This window comes from Dermacentor variabilis, chromosome 3 (genome assembly GCF_050947875.1).
Source record: "Dermacentor variabilis isolate Ectoservices chromosome 3, ASM5094787v1, whole genome shotgun sequence".
Taxonomy (NCBI): domain Eukaryota; kingdom Metazoa; phylum Arthropoda; class Arachnida; order Ixodida; family Ixodidae; genus Dermacentor; species Dermacentor variabilis.
In genome coordinates, this window is record NC_134570.1 from 128,876,919 (window position 1) to 128,899,153 (window position 22,235).

General features: G+C 45.2%; 1 protein-coding gene across 1 annotated transcript; it reads left to right on the plus strand.

Moving 5' to 3' along the window:
• The first annotated feature begins 10,316 nt into the window (after nucleotides 1-10,316).
• On the plus strand, nucleotides 10,317-21,902 carry LOC142574171 (monocarboxylate transporter 11-like). Its single transcript, XM_075683321.1, has 4 exons — nucleotides 10,317-10,580; nucleotides 16,950-17,093; nucleotides 17,675-18,553; nucleotides 21,362-21,902. Exons 1-3 carry the CDS (start codon nucleotides 10,385-10,387, stop codon nucleotides 18,427-18,429), a joined length of 1,095 nt encoding a protein of 364 aa, XP_075539436.1. The 5' UTR covers nucleotides 10,317-10,384; the 3' UTR covers nucleotides 18,430-18,553; nucleotides 21,362-21,902.
• The last annotated feature ends 333 nt before the right edge of the window (nucleotides 21,903-22,235 follow it).

The window sequence follows — 22,235 nt, forward strand, 5'->3', positions numbered from 1 at the left end:
ATGTTAGAGCCGCCTGTGAATCGCTGAAAATTACCCATTTTTGCACAATATACATTTTATCGCACACAGCATTGCGAACAGTTCAGCCGTTGTGGACGAAGTCGCACAAGATAACTTTAATGAATCTCATCGATATGCAGGACTGAATATTGTTTTTTTCCTCTCACGTATGTTTTCGCTCGTGCGGTATATATATATATATATATATATATATATATATATATATATATATATATATATATATATATATATATATATATATATATATATATATATATATATATATGCGTGCGAAAATAAAATCTATAGTTGAAAGTGAAGCGCGGTCTCTGTGTATCCGTTTCTTTCCACGTCCTCGTTTAGTCGCGCTTATACACTCTATCATGGATTCTAACCAACTAGCCCGCCAACGTGCTTAACCTCCAAAAGTCTTCGTTATGCAGGTGACGTTGCTGTAAAGGTCGCACAAACTACAGCTCACAGTAGAGCACGTTGAGCGCGTTTCGCAAAAGAAAAGCTTTATTTAACAGGAATCGAAGACAGACTCATTGAAATGGGATCGCAAATTTTTTTCTGTGCACAATTTCTCTGACAAAATGTGCGACTGCAGTCACCCTCACTGTGCCGAGTTTCACAGCATGTTCCTTAGCCAACGCAGGAGCTACGCAGAATAAATCGGCAGATTGTGAGATGCCTCTATCGCGTCCCTTGCCACCAAAATTCTCGGTTCGTTTACAGAGTATATCAAGGTTTACTCCATTTAAAAGCACGTCCTTTCTGACTGACATAGTTTCGAAGAAGTCATTGGTCCTCAGTTACAATTACATGAGCACGTCGTCAGCTGCTACGTATTCGTCAGCCACCATACTCGTAGAGGGGTTACAATAAGTCGAGTTCAAGCTGAACGACTCCTGGAGCACTGTAGCCGGCAAAATTCTGTTATGGGCTTACTCTATGCGTTGCTGGCGTATTCGGTAGCGTTAATGCAGAAGGCGCCTTGCTTACGTCTGCCTTTGGTGGCATCGCTAGACGGCATTTGTTATAACGCGAGAAATGAGCCATCGGGGACACCTAAATTCCAAAAGTTGTACAGGGAAATTCGTTGCAGAAGCGTTCGCGATACTTGTAAAAAATAGGCATTTGACGGCGACCTTGTCAATCGTTCGTTATACACACAATTTCGCTGTAGAGGCGCTTGTTGTAGAGGCGTTCGACTCTTATAAAGGTTCATCATTTTTAAGATTTATGGAATTTTTAAGAATGGTCTCTGGCAGATGACATAAATCTTGTCCTTGTGCTGGATTATACGAAAAGGCGGACATTAGCAGCACGTGTAATTGAAACACATATATTGAACTAATGAACAAAAATTCAATAATTATCTGCTTAGTTATTTAACAGCCCGTTTTGAAATTAGCGAATTGTAGCCGTTCAGCTTGGAAGACGGATCAACTTAACACGAATTTCCAGGATTACACAAGTTTCGAGATATTTCCCAAAGTGTAGAACAACATACATGGACATTCCAGTCACTTTTGGATTTCAATGCATCAAAGAGCGTTTTGTTAAAAATTGAGCGGAGCGACAGTGCATTTTACCCGCATGTTCGATAGCACATGTCTCAAAACTGGCGTCATTCGTTAAATTCATTCCAAGTCGATACACATTGCAAACGCACCGGCTGCAATTCGTAAATTGCAAAATATACCGTAAAGTAACTAATTAAAATTTTAATTAGTCGACGTTTGTTAATTAAATGAATATGTGTTTGGATTTCTCTTGCAAGTAATTTCCCCCTCCCTAAATACTGCAGATGAAGGAGTTGAGCTTTGTTATCTGGAACAGGATATTTTTAATAGTTCATAAAACGTTAAAAAAAAGATCAACCGGTACATCTCGATTCGGGCATCCTGCAGACGCACGAAACCCCGGCGGCTGCATCGCGACTTCTCATGCGTTCGCTTTGTGGTGGATGCCGAAACAGCTGGTCTGAGCTAAACACGGATGATCGCAAACTACTTCTGCTAGTCTGTTCGCGTTGGCGTGTTGCAAGCCTCTTTCCGGCATCTGGGTACGTTCGTACAGTACGGGCGACATCAAGAAATGACGTATCTGGACAGCGTCACAGCCGCCATTTGAAACCCTCCTCCACTCTCAGTCGGCAGTTCCAGACGCGCCTTTGGTTATGCTTTGCGCGGAGGGTTGTACGCCACACACGCACACACACTCACACTCGTCCCTGACATTGGATTCACGTTTCGCTTGCTCGTCACCCTCTCATGCTGGTTGCGTGCGGCTGATAGGAGTTAAGCGTGTGTTTTCCTGACGGCATCATTTGGTCTAGCTCACTTTTCCCGAAGAACACTGAAATGTGGCCCACGGCGAGTCGAAAGTTCTCTTCAGCGCGAGAGGCACCAATGGCGTCTAGGAAGGGAAAGAATATTGTGTTGGTAAGCTCATACTTATTTGTCATTTCGTTCTGGTTACATTAGCACCGATTTAAGTTTTCGTCAAATTTTCACTTATTTGCCTGCGTTCAAGAGCCTACAGCCTGCAAATGGGCTGTCAATTAAGGTGTCTACATAGTGGGCGAAACATTTTTTTCACGAAAGTAAACCGTTATAGTAGCGCTTGGGCTCTAGCGAAGAGAGCGTCTTCAAGACAAAGAAATTCGAGCTTATTTACGCAGTGCTTAATTGGCGACATGAAGTTGACACCACGTACCTGCAGTAGCTAGATGTAGTATTGTTCATTAGCAGAATATTTAGAGGACCGCTATTGCAACTAGCCAAATTAGGGTTACCGCAGGAGGCACTCACCTGAGAGGTGTCTAGTGTAGCCTTTGTGTCAAACGAAACCCACTGTAAACATCCTAATAAGCAAATTTCACTACCACATAGAAATACCTGCTATCCGTGTTTTGCTATTCTGTTCATATATATATATATATATATATATATATATATATATATATATATATATATATATATATATATATATATATATATATATATATATATATATATATATATATATATATATATATATATTAGTGCAACTGATGCTGGGCCGAAGCAAACCAACCCAGTTCCACTTCTCCCTTGATGAGGCAGGGCTTATTTACAGTGAGCCACTGAGGAACAGTTTGCGATTTGGCGGACGTGCCAAATAGACGTTGGACACGGGAACTCAAAGGCCCGCGACGTAATGCTGGCGCACTTATTACACACATTTACCGCTAAACCACATACTTTCTTCCGTACGTCGAACGTTGCAGGTACTACGAATGTTCACGCCATGGTTGCTAATATCGTAGTTAAGTGGTCTTCTTAGGTAAGTCATTTGGCTCGTTCTATAATTTGTATTTGGTCCATAGTCCCCACTCTCCGTGAATAAGGAAGTCCGATGGTTGACTTCTGAGGGGTAAGATTCAAGCCGCGTTAGTGCACGATCCCGCGAAAGCCGCTTGTCAGCTATATTACGTATGGAGAAATGCTCTCGGTGAAGGGGCGTTTGTTGAGAAAAAATGTGACACACGCCCGCCATGGTAACGTGCACTGTTGGTCCTCAACTTTCTAGTGCATGCAGCGGTCGTGTACGGTATGCCGCAACATTCAGGAATTCCCGTCGCTCTTCCGGAAACCTGCAAAAGTCACTTGGCTAAATATTCGCTTTATTTTGCGTTTCTCGTAAAATAAGTCTCCTGGAATTTCACAAAAAAGTTATCCGAAATTCCCTGGGACCGAATTCACAAAGCTCTTCGTTCAACGCGTTCGCCATTGGCCGGCCAGAATCACTAATTGTATGTCCGGCATTGGGATCTGTTAAAATTGGCTTTGAAAAAGCAAATCCAGCGTAAGAGCCTTTTATGAGTACGGACCATGTTTAGCACAGCGACCTTCTTCACTGCGTAAACTCCTTAACGTGGTTCGCAACGCCCGCCTTTGGTCGTCGACGACCGTCCACTCGTTCGTATTGAGAACTCAGCTTTAGCGGCAGCATTGAAAATATCACGCATTCTTGCGACTTATGTTTTCAGTATTTACTTATTTAATTGTTTACATGCTCTCAAGGCGCGAAGGCGTTACAGAGAGGAGTGACAAGTATATATTTAGTCGTTGGCAATCTTCTTGAATCTGTGGTGTCACCGATAGCAGCAATGGAGGCGAAAAAGTGGTTCCAGTCTCCGGCAGTGCGTGGTATAAATCGTTAAAAGTAAATGTTCTAGTTTCATGGTGATACCCGGACCTTTTTATGGTGACCGATGCGAGTTCAAATCTAGGATAGACGAATGAACAACTCATCTTTAAGATCGGGATTAGTGTAGTAACTCTTGTGAAAGAGGCCTAAACGCATAAAAGTGCGACGTACTGCAACGTCTGGCAAACCGAGCGTCAGTTTCAATGATGATACGCTTGCGTAACGCGCCTAATTTGATAAAATGAAACGGGCAGCCCTGTTCTGAAGTCATTCTAGAAGATTTGTTAGATTAGATTGACCAGGGTCCCAGATTGAGCAGGCACACTCTAGTTCGAGACGTACCAATGCTTTATAAAGTTGTCACTTAAAGTGAACAGTCGCACAAGAAAAATTGTAACGTGTAAAACCGAGCATGCGGTTAGCGCTATTAAATATATATTGGAGAAGTACGTTCCACGAGAGATTACTAGTGATACGTATACCGAGATATTTGCAAGATGCTACAGACGGTAAAGGTGTGTTTTGGACGGTATAGTTGAAAAACACGGCAAGAGGAAGTCCGTGAGACACGCATGCTTTTATATTTATTAAAATGATGGGTCATTAAAGAATGGGGGCACCAAGATGATATAAAGCTATGTTCGGATTGTAGGGCAGCATGATCAGAGGCGTTAGGGATGACGCGGTAAAATACGCAGTCATCGGCGAAAGGTATTACAGAAGTAACGAACTTGGGGAGGTCATTAAGGAAAATTAGAAAGAGCAGTGGACCCAAATCAGACCCCTGTGTTACACCAGACTGCACAAAAGTGATAGAAGTGTCATGTGCGTTAGCAAATACGTATTGGAAGCGCCTGTAAGCATTCAATCCAGCGCAAGACATTAGTGTCGATATTAATTTACGCAACCTAATGAAAAGCAATTAGTTAGACACAGAGTTCACGCAGAGTGGGCTAACCATGTGAATATAGAACAAAAGTTGTCCTTACTTATTCTTTACTTGTTATGGTGTAGCTTAAATGTTTCATCAGTTATGAAGTTAAATTTTTGGAGAACTCGTGTGGGGTTACTATGAAGGCAGCGCGAAAGGGACGGCGACGCAGAGAAAAGGGCGTACACAGGACAATCGCAGAACTAACGACGGATAGTTCTTTTTTGTTATTGTTTTTTGCAAACTGCACAAAATAGACAAAATCATACGGCGTGTGCACCACAATACTGGTAGCTTTTGCAAAATCATTTGAAAAGACTGTTTTCACATTCATGCAGATTGATCTAAGCTACCAGTATGAGGGCGCGTATGCAGACGTCTCCTTTGTAAACATTTTTGTATTTATGCCGGAAACACAATTAACGAAAGCGGCTGACGAATGTCATGCAATACTTAGGAAGAAAAGGCTTCGAGAATTCAGCCCAAGGAACGACGCCGCTGCTATCGGTGTCATTCCTCGGATATTCGCTGTTCCTCGGGCGTATGAACCACTCTCGGCGGTCCCATGACGATGTCGGAGTGAAAATGAGCCTCTGTCCCCTGAACAGACAGGCACTACGTCACAGACACGTGGTTTCAGACACAGATGGCCGCCACAACCACGCTTCGATACGAAAGAAACGGACTTTCTCTTTCCCCTTGTGGTTTTCTTTTTTTGCGCGCCCTCATTCTCAGTTTTGAGCTCAGTCGTTCACCTTGAGGAGGAGAGGTTTCTGCTCGCTATCAAACGGTTTGTCCCAGCCATAGACAGATTCGGTGTAAAAGGTATCTAAAAGTAAGGTGACGGCGAAACAAGGCTTGAAAAGCGCAAATAAAGCGTACTACGAAGATTGGGCACTTATATTTCCGCCATTGTACTGTCCTTTCTCTGCACTGTGAGTAGAAAAAGACGTACAGAGCTATTTGGAGATATAATGCGCGTTTGCGATCTCCATGGATTAAAAATTATGGTGTTTCCAAGAAAGCATTCAGTAAAACGCGCCATGTGAAACGAAGAGCTTATTCGAAATACATGTATGTATGTTGTATTCAATGGCGCAACGCATAGTGATCCACGAGAACCGAAGGGGTATAGTATTTCGGTCGCACAAAAAAATATACTAGTCAATGACAGCAACTATCCAGACAACTGCGTGTAAGTAATTAATTAACAAAACAGTGCGCACAAATAAGGTTAATTTCGATGTAAGCGAACAACCTTAACCAACGACATAGGAGCGTACAAATTAACCAGCGACGGAACGAACCAGAGACAATGCCCCTATGCCTGTCTACCGTTATTACGGAGAGTGACAGTGCTCTCCGTACTCTCCGTAACACTCATCCAGCAAAGATCGTTTGATCCCTGAACACTGATCCAGAAAAGAATGAGCGTAGCCACCTTGCTCTTCAGCTTTGCTTCTCCACGAATGAGAAAAAGACATGACTTTTTCCCATTGTCGCAATCATCACAACAATGCGGAGCACGCTGCCCCAGCCGCTTCACAAATAACCAAACTGGGGCACATTAGGCCAGCACTCCGTGATCTCACAGAACACGTGTCTACGGCTTCGCAGGGTGGTACTTCAGAAGAACTTGTGTAGTGATATGTCCGTGTTTTTACTGTTGCCGATTCCGGCAGCGCGCACGTGTTAGAAGGGTACCACGAAAGCAACGTACTCCGAGCAGAGCTTGGGCCAATAAGGAGTGGTAGTTAGCCAGTACAAGTGCTCCTTTTAGGCGTGCCTCCGGTCAACACTGCATTCAAAATACACAAACGTCACATCAAGAGCAAGGAGCAGTGCCTATGGGCGTTTTATGATTACAGATGCCGTGTGCAACATCGGTGACTTTAAAACAGAACGTTTCCTATCGTGCACCGCCGACGTCATGCCGTTAAAGAAATGTTTGCCTTTTTTCCCTACATCATTGAGAAGGAAATAAGAAAAATGGCAGTGCACGAAATATTTTGATGCGCTTCTCTACGGCACTTTGTGGACAGGTGTGCTATATCGGAACTATGGTTCCAAAATCTTGAAAATAGCGTCAGCGTGTTTCTCGTTGGCAACGGCAAATAAGTACACTTTGCATATTTGGCGCTGACTTTGGAATTTTCAATTAAGTAACATCACGCAATAGTGTGTACAAATAAAATGCGTGTCTTCGTTTTCTTTTTCTGTGTACTGTTTTGCATTGGGTCGCTTCAATCGTTGCGCGAACGGGTAGCGCTATCGCGGTTATCGCTTCGGCTGTCATTCTGTTTGTCTGCTTCTGGCGTTTTCTGCACACGTGCACGCCTTTGGCGACTACTGTGCGCTGCACGATTTTCTTTGTGTATCGGCCAGTGGTTCCAGCAAAGTAAGGAAAACGGAAGAAAGGCCACCAGGCGTTCTGCGCGACTCTATGTTGGGACGACGCGCGGAGCGACAGGAGGACCAATTGTTTCCGCTTCCAAGAAAATGAATGGTACGCATACTTTTTACGCAGTCGTTATGTAGCGAACAGCCGCTGACCTTATCGAAACAGGTATAAGGTGAAAGAAACGGTCATTCATACGCGATATATTGGTCGGTGGTGTGCAAATGCATCGAAGGCACCTATCAACAGCAGCTCCTTAAGTGGGGTGAGTCTTAGCAGATCTACTGACGGAAATTGCGCTTCGTTTGATCTCGGCAACTGTTATTTGCTTTATTCAGGAATAATTTTGTTATCAATCTTTGCCGAAGGTGTTTAGATGCCTGCGGCACGGACGAGATGGTAAGGTTGGAGAACGCTCTGCTTGCCTGCTGTTAAGTCTTCATTTGATATTGCCAGCCGTCTAGACCTTCGCGAGATGTTGCAACCAATTGAAGGAGCACTGCGCAGGCGCAACGAGCACTGCATCAGCAAGGACAACTCCACTTACCCCGAATACCTGTCTCGTCTGTGTACGGTTATTCGAAATGAGCGGCCTTCAGCCTTTCAAGCGGTCTTGCTCACTGATAATTCCTTGCGTGAGTAATGACCAATAACTGTTGCGACCAACGATTTGGTCTTGTAGGATTGTCACATGAAAAGAAAAAGAAAGTGGCTTTTACTATTTAGAAATTCTTAAAAGCTTTGTTATGCATTGATGTGCGTACAGAATGTGCAGTTTGTATTGTAGATGGGAGATAATCAGCTATACAATATTGTTTTGTCCACTGTATCTCTAATTTTGCAGAATTTTGTAGTGAAAATGCGCAATTAGGTACATTTCTCTGCCTATTAACGTCTTGTTGAAACGCAATAGCCGAACGCTATGGCATGCTGGCTCGCGTATCTTGAACAAAATATGGTAAACTTTTAAAAAGCACAGTTGCCCTGTTGCCACTTAATAATTACCTGACCAACCGCACAGACAGAAAGAAATTGTCAGAAAATAACAGTTGTCAGAAAAACAATGGCTGCAACAGCAAAGGCAACTCGGACTCGTTTCCACTTGCGCTTCTGCTGAGAAAATTTCGCTCTCATCAAGCGGTCAGCGGACGACTAGCGGGAAGGTGCCTCCCCTTCGCGCATCAACGGAACCGTTGCCATGACAGCAGGCTCGCTATTGTTACTCTATTTTTATTTTTATTTTTCGAAGCCTGGCCTACCAGACCCCAGGGGGATAAACTGGCGCTCGTGATTCAATTCCTGTTTACCAACTAACACAGACGGGGTTACGAGGCTTAATCGAGCACATTGCCCTTGATGCGTACGCTTTGTGCTGCGCTAACAGACTGTCCGAAGCTATCAAAGGTCACTAAATTTGACCAACGGAGGAATATATGAAACTCGTAACAAAAGAAGTGTTCAGGCCAACAACCATCACTGTTGATTTCTGTTCTAAAGGTCCCCCACTTCTGCGTCTTCAGGAGCTCACTCCTCGCGTCTTCTTCTCAGGCTAGGTCACGAACTTTATTAGGGAGAACATTCGTCAAGGTTTCAGAACTCGAATTGGACTACGTTGGACCAATTGAACTCGACTGGTGGTAGTGAGAGCCGGTTGATGAAAAAACAATATTCGCGCTGGCCGTACGGCCGTTCATGCTTGCGCATCTCAACCACCGAAAGAACATTTCTGTACGCATGCACCAGTCGATGCTCAAGTAGGAATCGGAGCCCGAAATAACACCGGTAGGTTACTTTTTTTACGTAGACGCTCGGTTGCAGTTCTCAGCAGTAAAGTTCTTTGCACGGTAACTTTTACAATGTTTCCCACCAGCTCCATGACAGAGCACTTCGGCAATGTTCTAGCTACCTCAGAAATAGCAAGACCATTTGTGCTGCTGGTGAGCGAATTGGGAAAACAGACAGCAGGCCCGAGCTTTCTGCGTAGAAATCCTATACCATCGATTAACCGCACCAACTGTAGACTGACGGCTCTCGTGACATGCTTTAATGTGTGACAGGAATTGGAGTGAGGTGAAAGTGAACGCAGGGTTGTCAAAGACTGTACGTGATAAGAAGGTGCAGAACCTGCAAGGTGGAGAGAAGTAATTAATAAAGGGAAAATCAGCTTCGTGTTGTCGACACATTCGACTTCGCCCTGCCATCTGCTAGCCGCCTGGCTAGCTCAGATGGTAGAGCGGATGCCCCAGAAAGGCGGTGTTCCCAGGATCGAGTCCCGGACCAGGCGAATTTTTCTTCATCAGGCTTTTCTTTCGAGAAACTCGTATGGACTTCCTTTGTAGCAATTGCTGCGAACGGGCGAATGTCTTATTTTTGCTTTATTAAGTGATAAGAAGTAGCGCATGAGATATACAGCGTATGCGAAGGTTCCTGGTGTCAGGGCCTAGAGACACAGATAGGTGAGTCAGCAAGAACACACAAACGCGCATGGGGCAGTTACTTTTCACCTTTGAGTTGTTTCAGTCTTGTCTGGTGCACGATAACCACGCGCTCGTATTTGGGTGCCTTGTTTTCTGGTACACGATCAATTACTAAGCATGTTTTTTACGCTAACTATACTTTTTTGAGTCTGTGATGTCTTACGTTTCAAAGCACCATGCAGGAGAGAGGGGAGGGAGAGAGAGAGAATATTGATAACGTTGTGATCACCTGATATTTTTAACTTGACCTAATACCGCGTTCTATTGAACATGCTACTCAATATCGAGTGGTTTCCAACGCAGATTCTGATGAAACCAACAGCGTTTTTCTTTTGAAAAGATAGAAAGGGCACGACGCCCCTTGTCTGAAGAACAAGAATGAGAACCTGCGGAGTGCAACACGTCGATCGCTGCTGGCACATGGCTGCCATTGCCTTCGCGGCTCAGCTGCTGATGTCGTTCCCCGACCGATGCTCTGGGTTCCTTTATGTGGGCTACATGGATGTCTACCGGGTCGACCGACAGCAGGCTGGCTGGCCACAGAGCGTCTCTTTCATCGTCAACTTCTCGGCAGGTTTGGAGCCTACCCTTTGCATCTGGTTTATACGTTGTTTATTCAGTAATGCAACCCTGACTAAAATTTTAAATTTCTGAGCATTTGTGCTGCTCTAGCTGTCTTAGTTCCTGAACTTGGAGAGAGAGAGAGATACAGAAAGCAACGAGAGGACTGGCAAGGAGGTCATCCAGACGGGCATGCGGCATGCTGCCCCCATAGGAGATAAGGGAAAGGGGCAATGTACAAAAGAAAAGAGAGAGACAGTGTACATGCGGGCAGGTTAATACTGCTCCTGTGAACCTATAAGTAAGAAGTCCCTGAGCAGCTCCGCACCGGCACTCATATTTTTTCTTTGCCCTCGCAAAAAGATGTTGGCACTATTTTGTAAAATTTCCTTACTACATTATCCAATTGTTAACGCGCTTTATGAAGTCACCTATTACTAGAAATTGTAATTAATGTGCTATAGTTTTTAAGAACCACAATACACCCACTTCATCCCGCTTTGACCTTTACATGGGAACGCTTTCATTATTTTCAGTCCGTGCGTTTTCTCAATAAATTATTTCTTTCTCTCCCACTCATTCTCTAATTTCCGAAAGTTGTGCATGATTTCGAATAAACAAGCTCATTACTGTCTTCCTGTGGAACGAGATATTGAATCTTTTTCTGTGAACGCATTTGATAACCTTTGTGTTCCCTCCGAAATTAAAACAGAGGAGTTATAGGTTACATCCGTCCACATGACTCATTGGTCATAGGGTTCTCTAGGGGAGCACAAGGAGCAGGTTCGGCGCTAGGCCGAGGCCGAGTTGGCGCAGAAAGACGACAAATACGGGTGCCGAATACTCAACATTTTCTAATAAAGAATTCAATGGTGACCTATTAGACTCGGTCTTTGAATCAAACTGTCGCTATTCATAAATGAAAGTATTCTCGAATACATTTAGAATAATTCTAAATGTCAACAGGGCTCAAGTAAACATAAGATAGGAGAATAAGTACGGTAACTTTCCCCTACCGTAGGCATAGTACAGACAGAAAACACGAGACTTTGCGTAGTGGAGCAAGCTACGACATTTGGGTAGCCATATTTTACAACCTCTACAGGGATAATTTGCACTAGTTTAAGAGCACTGTACCTGCCAACAAACTTGCTATTTGCTGCTAATGCTCCATTTCTCTTTACTATTTTATAAACAAGACTTTATAATGGACTATGTAATTACAGAAATTTGCTAACTTTAAAAATACTATGCTTTGAACATCATTTTATATTAATTGTGATAACGGCTCTTTATTATACGAAAGCTATTAGACATCGGATTAGATTCATTTCTGGAACTATTCGGCGCGTATTCGATCCCGTCTCGAAAATCACTATTAGCCCACTCCAAGCGACAGCGCTCGCGCACATAGCATCAGACGGACGTTAAAGAATCCCAGTTTGTCGAGACAGAAAGAGAGAGAAATTTGAAACGAATTGTTGGGAGGTCAACCGGAGGCACGTCGGGTTTGCTGCTCCACAAAAGCAAATAGAGGTTAGGTGATGAATGAAAAAAGAACTGCAATCCATGCTTTGTAGATAGTTGGCTGGCAAAGTTTTGGTATCACCTGATCCGATAGAAAAATGTCACTAGCCTTGCACTGGGTCCTTACGAGCCTGATCACAATGCCGTTGAGCATATTGACGTTGCTGTTTTTTTTCGGCGTTCATCGTATTTGCGAACCTCTTCAGAAGTCCTAACTGTGCGTGGCTTGCTTTGAACAGTAACCGCTGCGTCCTGCCCAGTGTGAGCACGACGCTGTTGTGCATATTGACGTTGCTGTTCCCGTCGCCGCTGATCGTGTTCACACTGCTCTTCGGGAGTCCTAATTATGCGTGACCTTTCCGTAGCACTATCAGAACAGAAATGAAATGAGTTGCTAGACATGTTGTTCTTTTACATACCAAAGTGTAGTTACGTCACTCCCTGCTTCGTGTCCTAAGTTGCCGCTTCCCGGCAACTGCAGCTTCTGGAACTCTAATCTTCACCGGGAAATGCTCGCGGCGAACACTATGCGCGAAGGCGACTTTCTGGTTCTTTTTTATGCTTCCCGCGTGGCGGGCGACGCCGCTGCCGTGGTAGCGCAGAGGCGAGCGCCATCTGGACGCACGCCTCCCGTTGTGATTCATTCAGTCTTTGGGTGCTGAGACGAAGAAATCCCGGAATCCTAGTCATACAGCTTCGCTGTAAAAGGAGAGAGCACGCTGGAATAGCACATAGCGACTAGGCCGCTGAGGTTTCTTGTCTTCAAGAATTGCAGTGATGGGCGTCTCTCTTGCTGAGCGTGCCACGTATACGTGTCCACAATTCAAAGAGCTTTGTCCCCGTGAATGAGCTTTAGTCGAGGTGATCTGCCGAGGCGCGCAGATGGAGGCACTCGTCACCGTAGCGGTGACAGATGTTGTGGGTGTGTTCCAATGACCGTTCAGATCTACAACTGTTGCGTGAAGTTCAGTTAAATGAGAGTACTTTCTTGAAGGTAATTGTTTGTCGTGTCAGATTAGGAACGATGCGCTTAATGAGCCGGCATTATGGTAGATTGCACAGACCGTTTGATCAAAAAAATGTAAGACTGAAACGGTTCTCGAGGACCAACTTCTGATTTCTGAGCGAAAATTTCGTTACGTACGCAAATCACGGTGAATATAACGCGGCTAGACCATTGTGAAGTATAAGATTTCATCAACACGTGTAAGCGTGTGTGCCATTGTGGAAATGTGGGATTAATGATCGTGAAATGAGTGGTCTTCATGCTCGATTTATCTGCCGTGGCGAGCAATAAAGGATTTCGGGGTCAGGTCAGGGTTAGGAAAACGGATATGAAACTTCGTACGTTCCTTCACATGAAAGACACTACTAGGCGACTAGGTATCAGAAACGGGTCGTCTATTTCAAGTCATAGTCACGTCTGCCGTATACGGCCACTAAGTGTTCCCCTCATAGGAGAGGAACTGGCGCGTTCGGTGCAGTCACTCTCGTCTTAGCACTCGGGTGGTTAAAAACTCCAGGGCCACGCAGATGCTGTGCTGGTTCGCCTTTGAGGCCGTCGTCATTCGCCGTTAATAAGCAGCTTATTCTCGAGGAATTCAAGAGATGCTGTCTAAGACCACCCGTGGCTGCTTCGCCGGTGCCAAGTTTTCACCGCATTCCGGGCTGGCTATAGAGCGGTCCCCCAATATTCCTTTCGTCCATGGCCTTCGCTAACGCTCCTTTCGTTGGTGTAGTAGCTTTCCACCTGTGAAGGTTCATATCAACACACATACACACTGACAAGCACTAAATGGCGCCGTAGATCGCTTCCACACGTGCAAGGTTCTGATGCCCTCCAGTGTCGAAGGGCGTCAAGTGCAATAGCGGGCAACGATAGGCATGTGGTGACCGCGGAAAAATATCTACATATGTTGGTTCTGCTCACCACAACCCACGAAACGTGGCTTCATTTTTTTACCATGAAAATAGACGTGTACAAAACACACATAAGTACCATAGCGTAGCCAGTTTTTTGCGTTCCTTAAAATCTATGCTGATGTCAAAAAATTGCTATATGGCTTTTATTTGGGCGTAAAGGCCCCTATGGTAGTGATAGTCTCGAAAGGTTTGAAAAAAGAAAATACATTCTTGTGTACCTCAAATCTCATTCATCTTAAATTTTTATATGGATCTTCAATGCGAAATTGGTATAAATAGATAGGCAGAAGGCAAGGAAGAACAGCTGTCGACAGTTTGACAACAACATATCATTTAGAGACAGTGCAACTCAGTGAGGGGTTACACGTAAGATGCTTCTACGCGACGTCTTCAACATTATACATGAGTGTCGACGGCTCAGACAAACAGCCGTTTGTAAACAAAGTAGATTGCTCTATCTCTTACTTTCCATCGTCATAACGTCTACCAGTATCTACCTAGCACGAGGTGTGCTTTATAGTTAAGCAGCTGACACCACACTTGTCCTTAGCAATTTTTTAAAATTAAAATTCGGCAGAACTTATCAAACGATGATTCTCGATGGCCATGCGCTAAAATTTGAAGCAATATAGCGATGCAACATATTGCCACCATCGAAACGCCTGGTGCATGAGGCTTGTATGGCAGCTTAGCTCCTGTCTCGCACTTCCCTTTGAATACTGTGCCTCATACAGCGGCGCTGCCGCGAAGGCGGCGCGTTGCCACCGAGATATATGGCGCACGGGTGCATGCAGCGAGAACCGCATCAAACCATGGGGCTCCTCTCTTGGGCTTCTTTCTAGAACCGTCGCACCATTTTTCAGCGCTGCCGAATAGTCCGCTCATGGCCTCCCAGATCCGTGGGGCGTCATTGCGTGCGAATGCTGTGAGTTGTTCCGTCTCTGGCTACGCAAAAGCAACGGCACGTGCTCAGCAACCAAAGTCGGCCGGAGGTTCATCAAACAGTAACACGTACCCGCTGCATTCATGTAGCAGTTTGCCAGAGCGTTGGCGTGAAGGAAGCTGATTTAAAAGCAGGTCATTCCCAGAGCATTTGCAGAGTAGTCTTGCTGGGCTGCTGTCCTTGGAAAAACCGTGTCAAATAGGTTCGATGCTGCCCAGGATGGAGTTAAATTTCAAAGGTATTCTTATGATACATTGGACTGGCCGAAATGTCCATTCTCAAAATCAGCTGGTCGAAATGCAGGCGGACTTCTCTCCCGCTTTACTCCACATTCGCTCCACATTCAATTATACCTAAGAAATATGCTCTCACATGCACAGAGATCCACTTCCCAAGAAAAGCAACGACGCATATATGACGCTCGTCACCGCGATTCCCACTATAACCGTGGTTGCATCGTGCTTGTTTAAAAACCAGCACGGCGAGCTGGACTTTGTGAGAAGCTGATTTCACCCTACTCAGGCCCATACCGTGTCTTGCATCAAGCGACAGATGTGACCTACGAGTTACAACCTCTCGATACCTCCACACCGCGATCCTCCTCTTATATCGTTGACGTCGCTCGACTGAAGCCACACCACTCGAGTCTACCAAGCGCCGGAACAGCGCCTTCGCGGCCGGGGATCATGCTACGAGGCGATGCAGGAGCGAACGATGATGAGAGGACTGACGAAGACGAGCATCGCCGATAGCCGTGCGCACGGGTTCCATTTTGTTTGCCTGTCTTCTGCCCCTTGTATATTTCTTGTAAATATATTGTAACGCGTCTTTTCTCCCCGTAACAGTATGGTTATGACTCGATAAAAGAGCCGAGTGGTTTTGGTTAACGTGAGCGCCAGAACGGCCTTAAATACCCTTTTGTGGTAGCCGAGACAATTAGCAGAAAGGAAAGTGATTAGCCTCAACATAAAAAGTCGTGTCTTGTGTTGACGTAGTAATCGCAGTAAGGGACTATTGGTGCGTTCACGGGAGTTACAATACCTATACATTCAGCGCAGTCATTGTCCTCTTGTGAGCCTGTGATGTCAATCGGCACCTCCCTTCGTGGCTTGCTTTCTAGCCCGGCTGAGCTCAGGAAGTGGCAGATGCCAAATCTGTGCCTTTTTTTCTGGGAGGAGGGCGATTAGTTCGACAACGGCAGGGGAGCTGGAACGTTACCCGGGCTTGCGACGTTGAATTTCAGGCCGACTATAACAGTGCTGAGCATCTTCTTATGTGATACTCACCGGCAGTGCGTGTTCGTTTGTCATGACACCCGAATTTCTTGTGCGGGCCAAGCCAATGAAGGAAGACTGTGATCTAGATTAAGTTCACCCTCGTCCAATATGAATGGGAACAGCGGACTTATGTTCAAAAGCCATACTTATTATTCTGCGTGCTTCTGTTCAGGTAGAGATTGATGAGCGGGATTCTTGGACAGAAGAACAACATAACAAAAAGCGCGTTTGCAGGAATCGCGATTCGAACACGGGCAACCTGTTCCCTTCATAGAGAATAAGGGCTTACGTTTGCTCTTAAAGCAGTTGCATGTAAAATAAAAGTCCATGGAGAATATCAAACTCGCTCAAATAATATAGAAGTATCCCTATATCTAAATGCAGCACCATGACGGCGAACGGAGTCAAATATCTCAAATGATGACGTATTATGAGTTAAACACCATCATTAGAAAAACGCGTGCTAATAAAAAGTTGCGCAAGAAACAACGACAATGCGCTAGAGCTTCAGTACACGTGCATCTCTTGAAGCTAAGCAGTGTGACAGGATTACCTGCCTGGTTCAGACGTTAGTAATTTAATAAGTGAACTTCTGCATAGAAAAGGGCAGAGCATATGTCTTACACAGCTCGCACGACTGGTATTCTTTGTCTTGTATGAGAACAATTGCTACAGCCTTCTTTCATATAAAGTTTACGCAATCTTCCCCCAGGTTTGGTGGTCTCGGGGCTTCAAGTGTACCTTTCGCTTAGGAGCATCGCTATGCTTGGGGCCCTTTTGACGTGGACAGGACCGATTGCTGCAAGTTTTGCCGAGGACATAACCACGGTAACAGCATGCATGGGATTTATTCATGGTAAGTGAACATCTATGTATAATTACCTCTCTGTATTCTTAGAAGTTGTGTGATTTCTCTTGAGCATGGAATGTAGATTAAAACCTGCGGAAAAACCACGAACAGCGAATTTGGGCTGGTGCCCGATGAAACCAACTGAGTATAAGCTATAGCCTACCCTCTACGTTCGTTATTTCATAACATATCCTGGGCTCTAGAAATGGTAGTTACTTACCGACATTATAGAGTTTATTAGTATAGTTAAAAAAACTGATAGAGCATCTGGAAGTGTCATTGTACGGTTTCTATTATCAATCTTTCATTTTTGACTCAGCCTGTTCTAAAGGAGAACGCACACAGCTCGCAAAATTGTGATGCAATTTTTTCACACGCACCTATGCTTGCTGTTATAAATAGCAATCGACGCCCTACATACAGGTATGTTGAACAAATTGCTTAAATTACAAACTTTGGCACGTAAATACATTTCGCATAACCTGCTGCATTGGTTATGGTAGGCAGCTCTTATAAGGCCACGGATGAAAAACACTGGAAATGAAAATGAGATTTTTACAGAGTGAATTTGACTTCTTTATTTGCAGGACTCGGATCAGGCATCTTCTTCGTGGCCATCTCGATATCCCTAATGATGTACTTTGATCGATATCGGGGCATCACCAGCGGCATAAAGAACCTTGGTGGTACGGCAGCCTCCGTCACGTTTCCCAGCCTGATGCTGTTCATCCAAGGCATTTATGGTTTCAGAGCTTGCCTTCTCCTATACGGAGGGCTCGCAATGCACCTGACAGCTCTCGGTATGCTAACGAAGGAACCACCTTGGATTAGTCGGAGTAGCACGTCGGAAGCCACCAGACCGGCAGCCAGATTCCAAGAAAAGTACGGTGATAATGCTGATGTGTGTGAAGAGGGCGCAGTTGACACTTCAGACGAAAGAATGAGCCACCATCTTAACGAAGTTGACAACACAAAGAATCCGCCTGCAAAGGAGAGACTAGACATTCGAAAGATTTTCGTGAATCCCGTGTTTTACGTCATAGTCTTGTCCGGCGTGATTGGTTATTACACGCAGAACATCTTTTTCGCGACGGTCGTGGACTTCGCAAGGGACAAGGGCTTTTCCCTCAAAGAGTCAGCGAGCGTCATGGTGTATTTCGGCTTCACGGAGACCGTCGGGAGATTGTGCCTACCTCTCGCGGCTGACAGAGGCCTTGTTCGGCACAGCACGCTTATGGCTGGCAGTTTCGCCGCTATGGCAGCTTCCATGATTCTCATGGAACGAGGCAGTACGTTGCTGACCCTGACTGTTGGAGCATCGCTGTTCGCTGCCTTCTTCTGAGCGGCTGTCACCGTAGAGGGTGTCGTGATCGCTAACTACCTGGGAGTGGGTTGCATGTCCTTCGTGTTCGGCTTCACAGGAGCTGTCAGCGTGCCCTTCTTTTTTGCGAACCCATTTGTTCTCGGTAAGTGCTTTTACGCGCCGGTGAGTAACCGAAGAATTATTGAAAAGTAAAGAACGGATTTCTAGTTGAGATATCTGCACAAATACCAGTTATATATAGCATTTCAACGCACAGAGAGAGTTTTCTCGAGCATTTAGCATCATTAAATTGCTGAATGGAGCGGTATGTTAGTGGTAGTTTAAAGGGACACTAAAGGTTACTATTAAGTCAACGTGGACTGTTGAAATACCATCACAGAAACCTCGAAACGCTTGTTTCGTGCCAAGGAGAGACTTATTTTAAGAGAAAATGCGTTCTGAAGCGTCCGCGTACCTCTAGCGCAGTTCAAATCGCCCGCCCTCCGATCGAGGAGTACTGACATCATGGTCTCATAGTGACGCGCCATCGGTGAGTTGAACGGCGTCCGCAGACGGCGCTACGGCTTTTCTGCGCAAAACGCGAACGCGCGGTCAGAAACAGAGCCAAGACAGAGCCGACAGCAGAGCGAAAGCGGGAGTATGGTTAGTATGGTGGCTAGCCGAAGGAGAAACGAATTACGTCCCACATTACGTCCCACGGCACACGCAGAGTCCGTTTTCGTTAAACTATAGGCTGCGGCGAGCTCGCAGCGTAGTCGGCGTGGTCTATGAGAAGCGACGAGCCTTTTCGCACTCGCAACAGGGCATAAAAATGTGCGAATCGACGCAAAACTCGGCCTAGAAACGTGCTTCGCCACAGCCAGGGCTCAATACGACCCAAGCTGGCACGACCCAGATGTCGTTTCCCGCACCGCCACCAGGTGCCGCTACTATACCTCAAACTCCAGCGCAAGACGCCCATAAGCTGGTACTTCATTCTATGACGCTAACTTCGACGCTCGTCGCAGTGGACCCTGACACAGACAGATTGGCTCGCGATGGTGGGCTCAACTTCAGCGATTTGAGCACCGACGAGCGCGACCTGCTGCTGAGGGCTCACACTGCCGGCGTCGTTGCGTACTACGACAGCGGCCTCGACACCGGCTCTCTGGAGCGGGAAAGCAACGAGGGCTTCCCACGACATCACATGGACGTGGCATTCTCGCTGCTTGTTCCAAATGAAAGTTTCGCGAGCCAGCAGAACCCTCGCAGCACGACGCGATAACGAAACTACTGAAACTCCAAAGCGTGCGCGGCGCAGAGTCGAGCGCGCAGAGTCGAGCGAAAACGAAACCTTTCGAACACCCATATTACTGAAGGGTAACGCCAAAATGTTATTTTTTCTTAGAATCGAATAGACGTAGACAAGTAGCATTTTTTCCGTCTTATAATCGAATGAAATGATATTTTTAATACTAGTAGTTGAGTATTAGTTACACAAATTATGAGGAGTCCTTTCGTCATCGGGCTAGTACCGGAATGTCGCTGGGGGGTCTCAAATCGTGTCATGCATTTACCTCAATTTCTCGGTTACTAAAGCTCTGTTCGCAATTATATTGACGCCTTAGACGTTCTAGAACATTGCTCTACCACTTTAACTTGAGTTTCTGGTAACCTTTAGTGTCCATTTAATACAATGTTGAAACTCGTGCATATGCTTCTTTTGCTTGGTAAAATTTTTTAAAAAAATTATAGGTACAAAAATTATTGAAAACCAGCGTAAAAATATATTGACGGTCCCATGCATAATGATATTTCTAAAGATGCTTTATGCTGTGAACAGGAATATCCGCGGGCGGCTTGGTCATGGCGTTCTGTGATATATCACGCACTGGGGTGAGAATTCGGCGAAGCCTCCTAAATATACAGCGATGCTGTTGAATGACGGCACCGGGGCATCCTTCGCAAAAGAAATCAAACACAGAAACAAAGATGCAAATCCAGCATTCTTATATACTTTGATATCACGCTTGTATCAAGCTTTCCGATTCGTCTGTCAACCGCAACAGGCTATATATTCGAGCAATTATCACTACTGCAGTCTCATTTGCGTGCGACAGACCATACCCATGTTCTTGGAAATCAAGTGAAGCAGCGTGTCGTGTTAATCGAGCAGAACGCATAAGGGATCTTTCGTTACCCCTTAAAAGATTTACCACTTTACCTCCCCCTCCCCTCTCTCCCCAGCGTAGGGTAGCCTACCGGTTTTTTTTTTCTCTGGTTAACCTCCCTGCCTTTCCCTTTCCTCTCTCTCTCTCTCTCTCTCTCTCTCTCTGTCTAATTAGGACTGATGCTGCATGTTTCATTACTTACTTATGTTCAATTTATAGCCAAGATGCTTTCACCACATTGTTTAGAGAAAAATGGTGCAAGAAAGACGTACTTATCCCGCTGTGTACTTGAAGTCCATCAATAGGCGAATGTCTCTACTCGATTGCACAACCGAGAAAAAATGACTTAAAATGCGAGTCGACAGACTAAATACAGCATGACACCACCGCACATTCTGTCTCTTTGCAGAACAAACAAGCCAATATCAGTTTCCCTGGTGTAATTTATCTGCACAAGAAAATATGCTAATAGAAACCAAATAGTTGAAACGACTCCCATTTAACAAGCTCACACACTCACCATGTTTTCTCTATGTTCTGCCGCGTCATTACTAGATATCGCTGTTTCCTTGATCATGCTATGCGTTTAGTTATCTTTACCTGCTTTTTCACATTTTGGCCGTTTAGGACAAGTAAAACAAAGGTACATAGAAGAAAGTATCTCTTGTCTGGTCGTTTCCTCTAGAGTTATTTAGTTTTTCATGTTGTGGTTCGGCGAAACACCTAAGCTACACATCTATGTCGCATGCATTATATACCCCTAAGATTGCTGCAAAATCTGTGCCGCTTCTTTTTACCAGGTTTCTTCCGAGACAATGTTGGTTCGTATCACCACCTGTACAAGATACTTGCGGCGTCTTATCTTCTCATCGGGCTGACTTGGATACCTGTACTGTGGCGTGACCACCGCAGCTACTCTACCTGCAGTGGCATTTCACCCAAAACGCGGGAACAAGTTAAGCACTGCCACACGCTAAAGCGACACTCTGATAAATGCACAGATTGCCCGGATGCATGTGACAGTGGCGCAACCAACTCAGCGTAAAAAGAGTAGAAGTGGCATTTTTTCTCAGTGTACTCACGGTGATGTGTACAGCCGGTTTCGTTTATTCGTTTAATAATGTTCCGGGCTATTTACAGGCCACTGATGACTTCCGCATTCATGCATTTGTTTCGCCATTAGTGGCTTTTATTATGCGCTTCATGAAGCGCTTTATTTTGAGTTTTTGTGATAACATTATAATAATTATATTTGGCTCAGTTACTGCGATTCATGCCACGTTTTTCTTAATTTACGGTGACAGCTGAACCGCGCAACGCATTTTTCTGTGTTTTTGTGTTCTGTCAGGCTCGTTGTCTTGTTGCTATCTTGTTCGTTGTCTTGTTGCTATCTATAAATTGTTTGTTGAGTACATGATACCATCTCTGCCTTTGTTCCGCGTCTTGTCGCAGTCACCGTGGTGCTGCCGTCGCCGTCGTATAGCCACTATGCTTATCGCCCTCTTTATTACTAGCTGTCGTTCTGGCCCCATCGTCATAATCCTAGCGCCACAGTCCTGATGCTGCGGCAGTCATCTGTCATTGTCATCCAAACACCACAATCACTCATTCATTCACAAAACTTTATTAGTGTCCTGAAGCCCGGTCATTCCAGACCGAGGCGGGCCGCGTCCA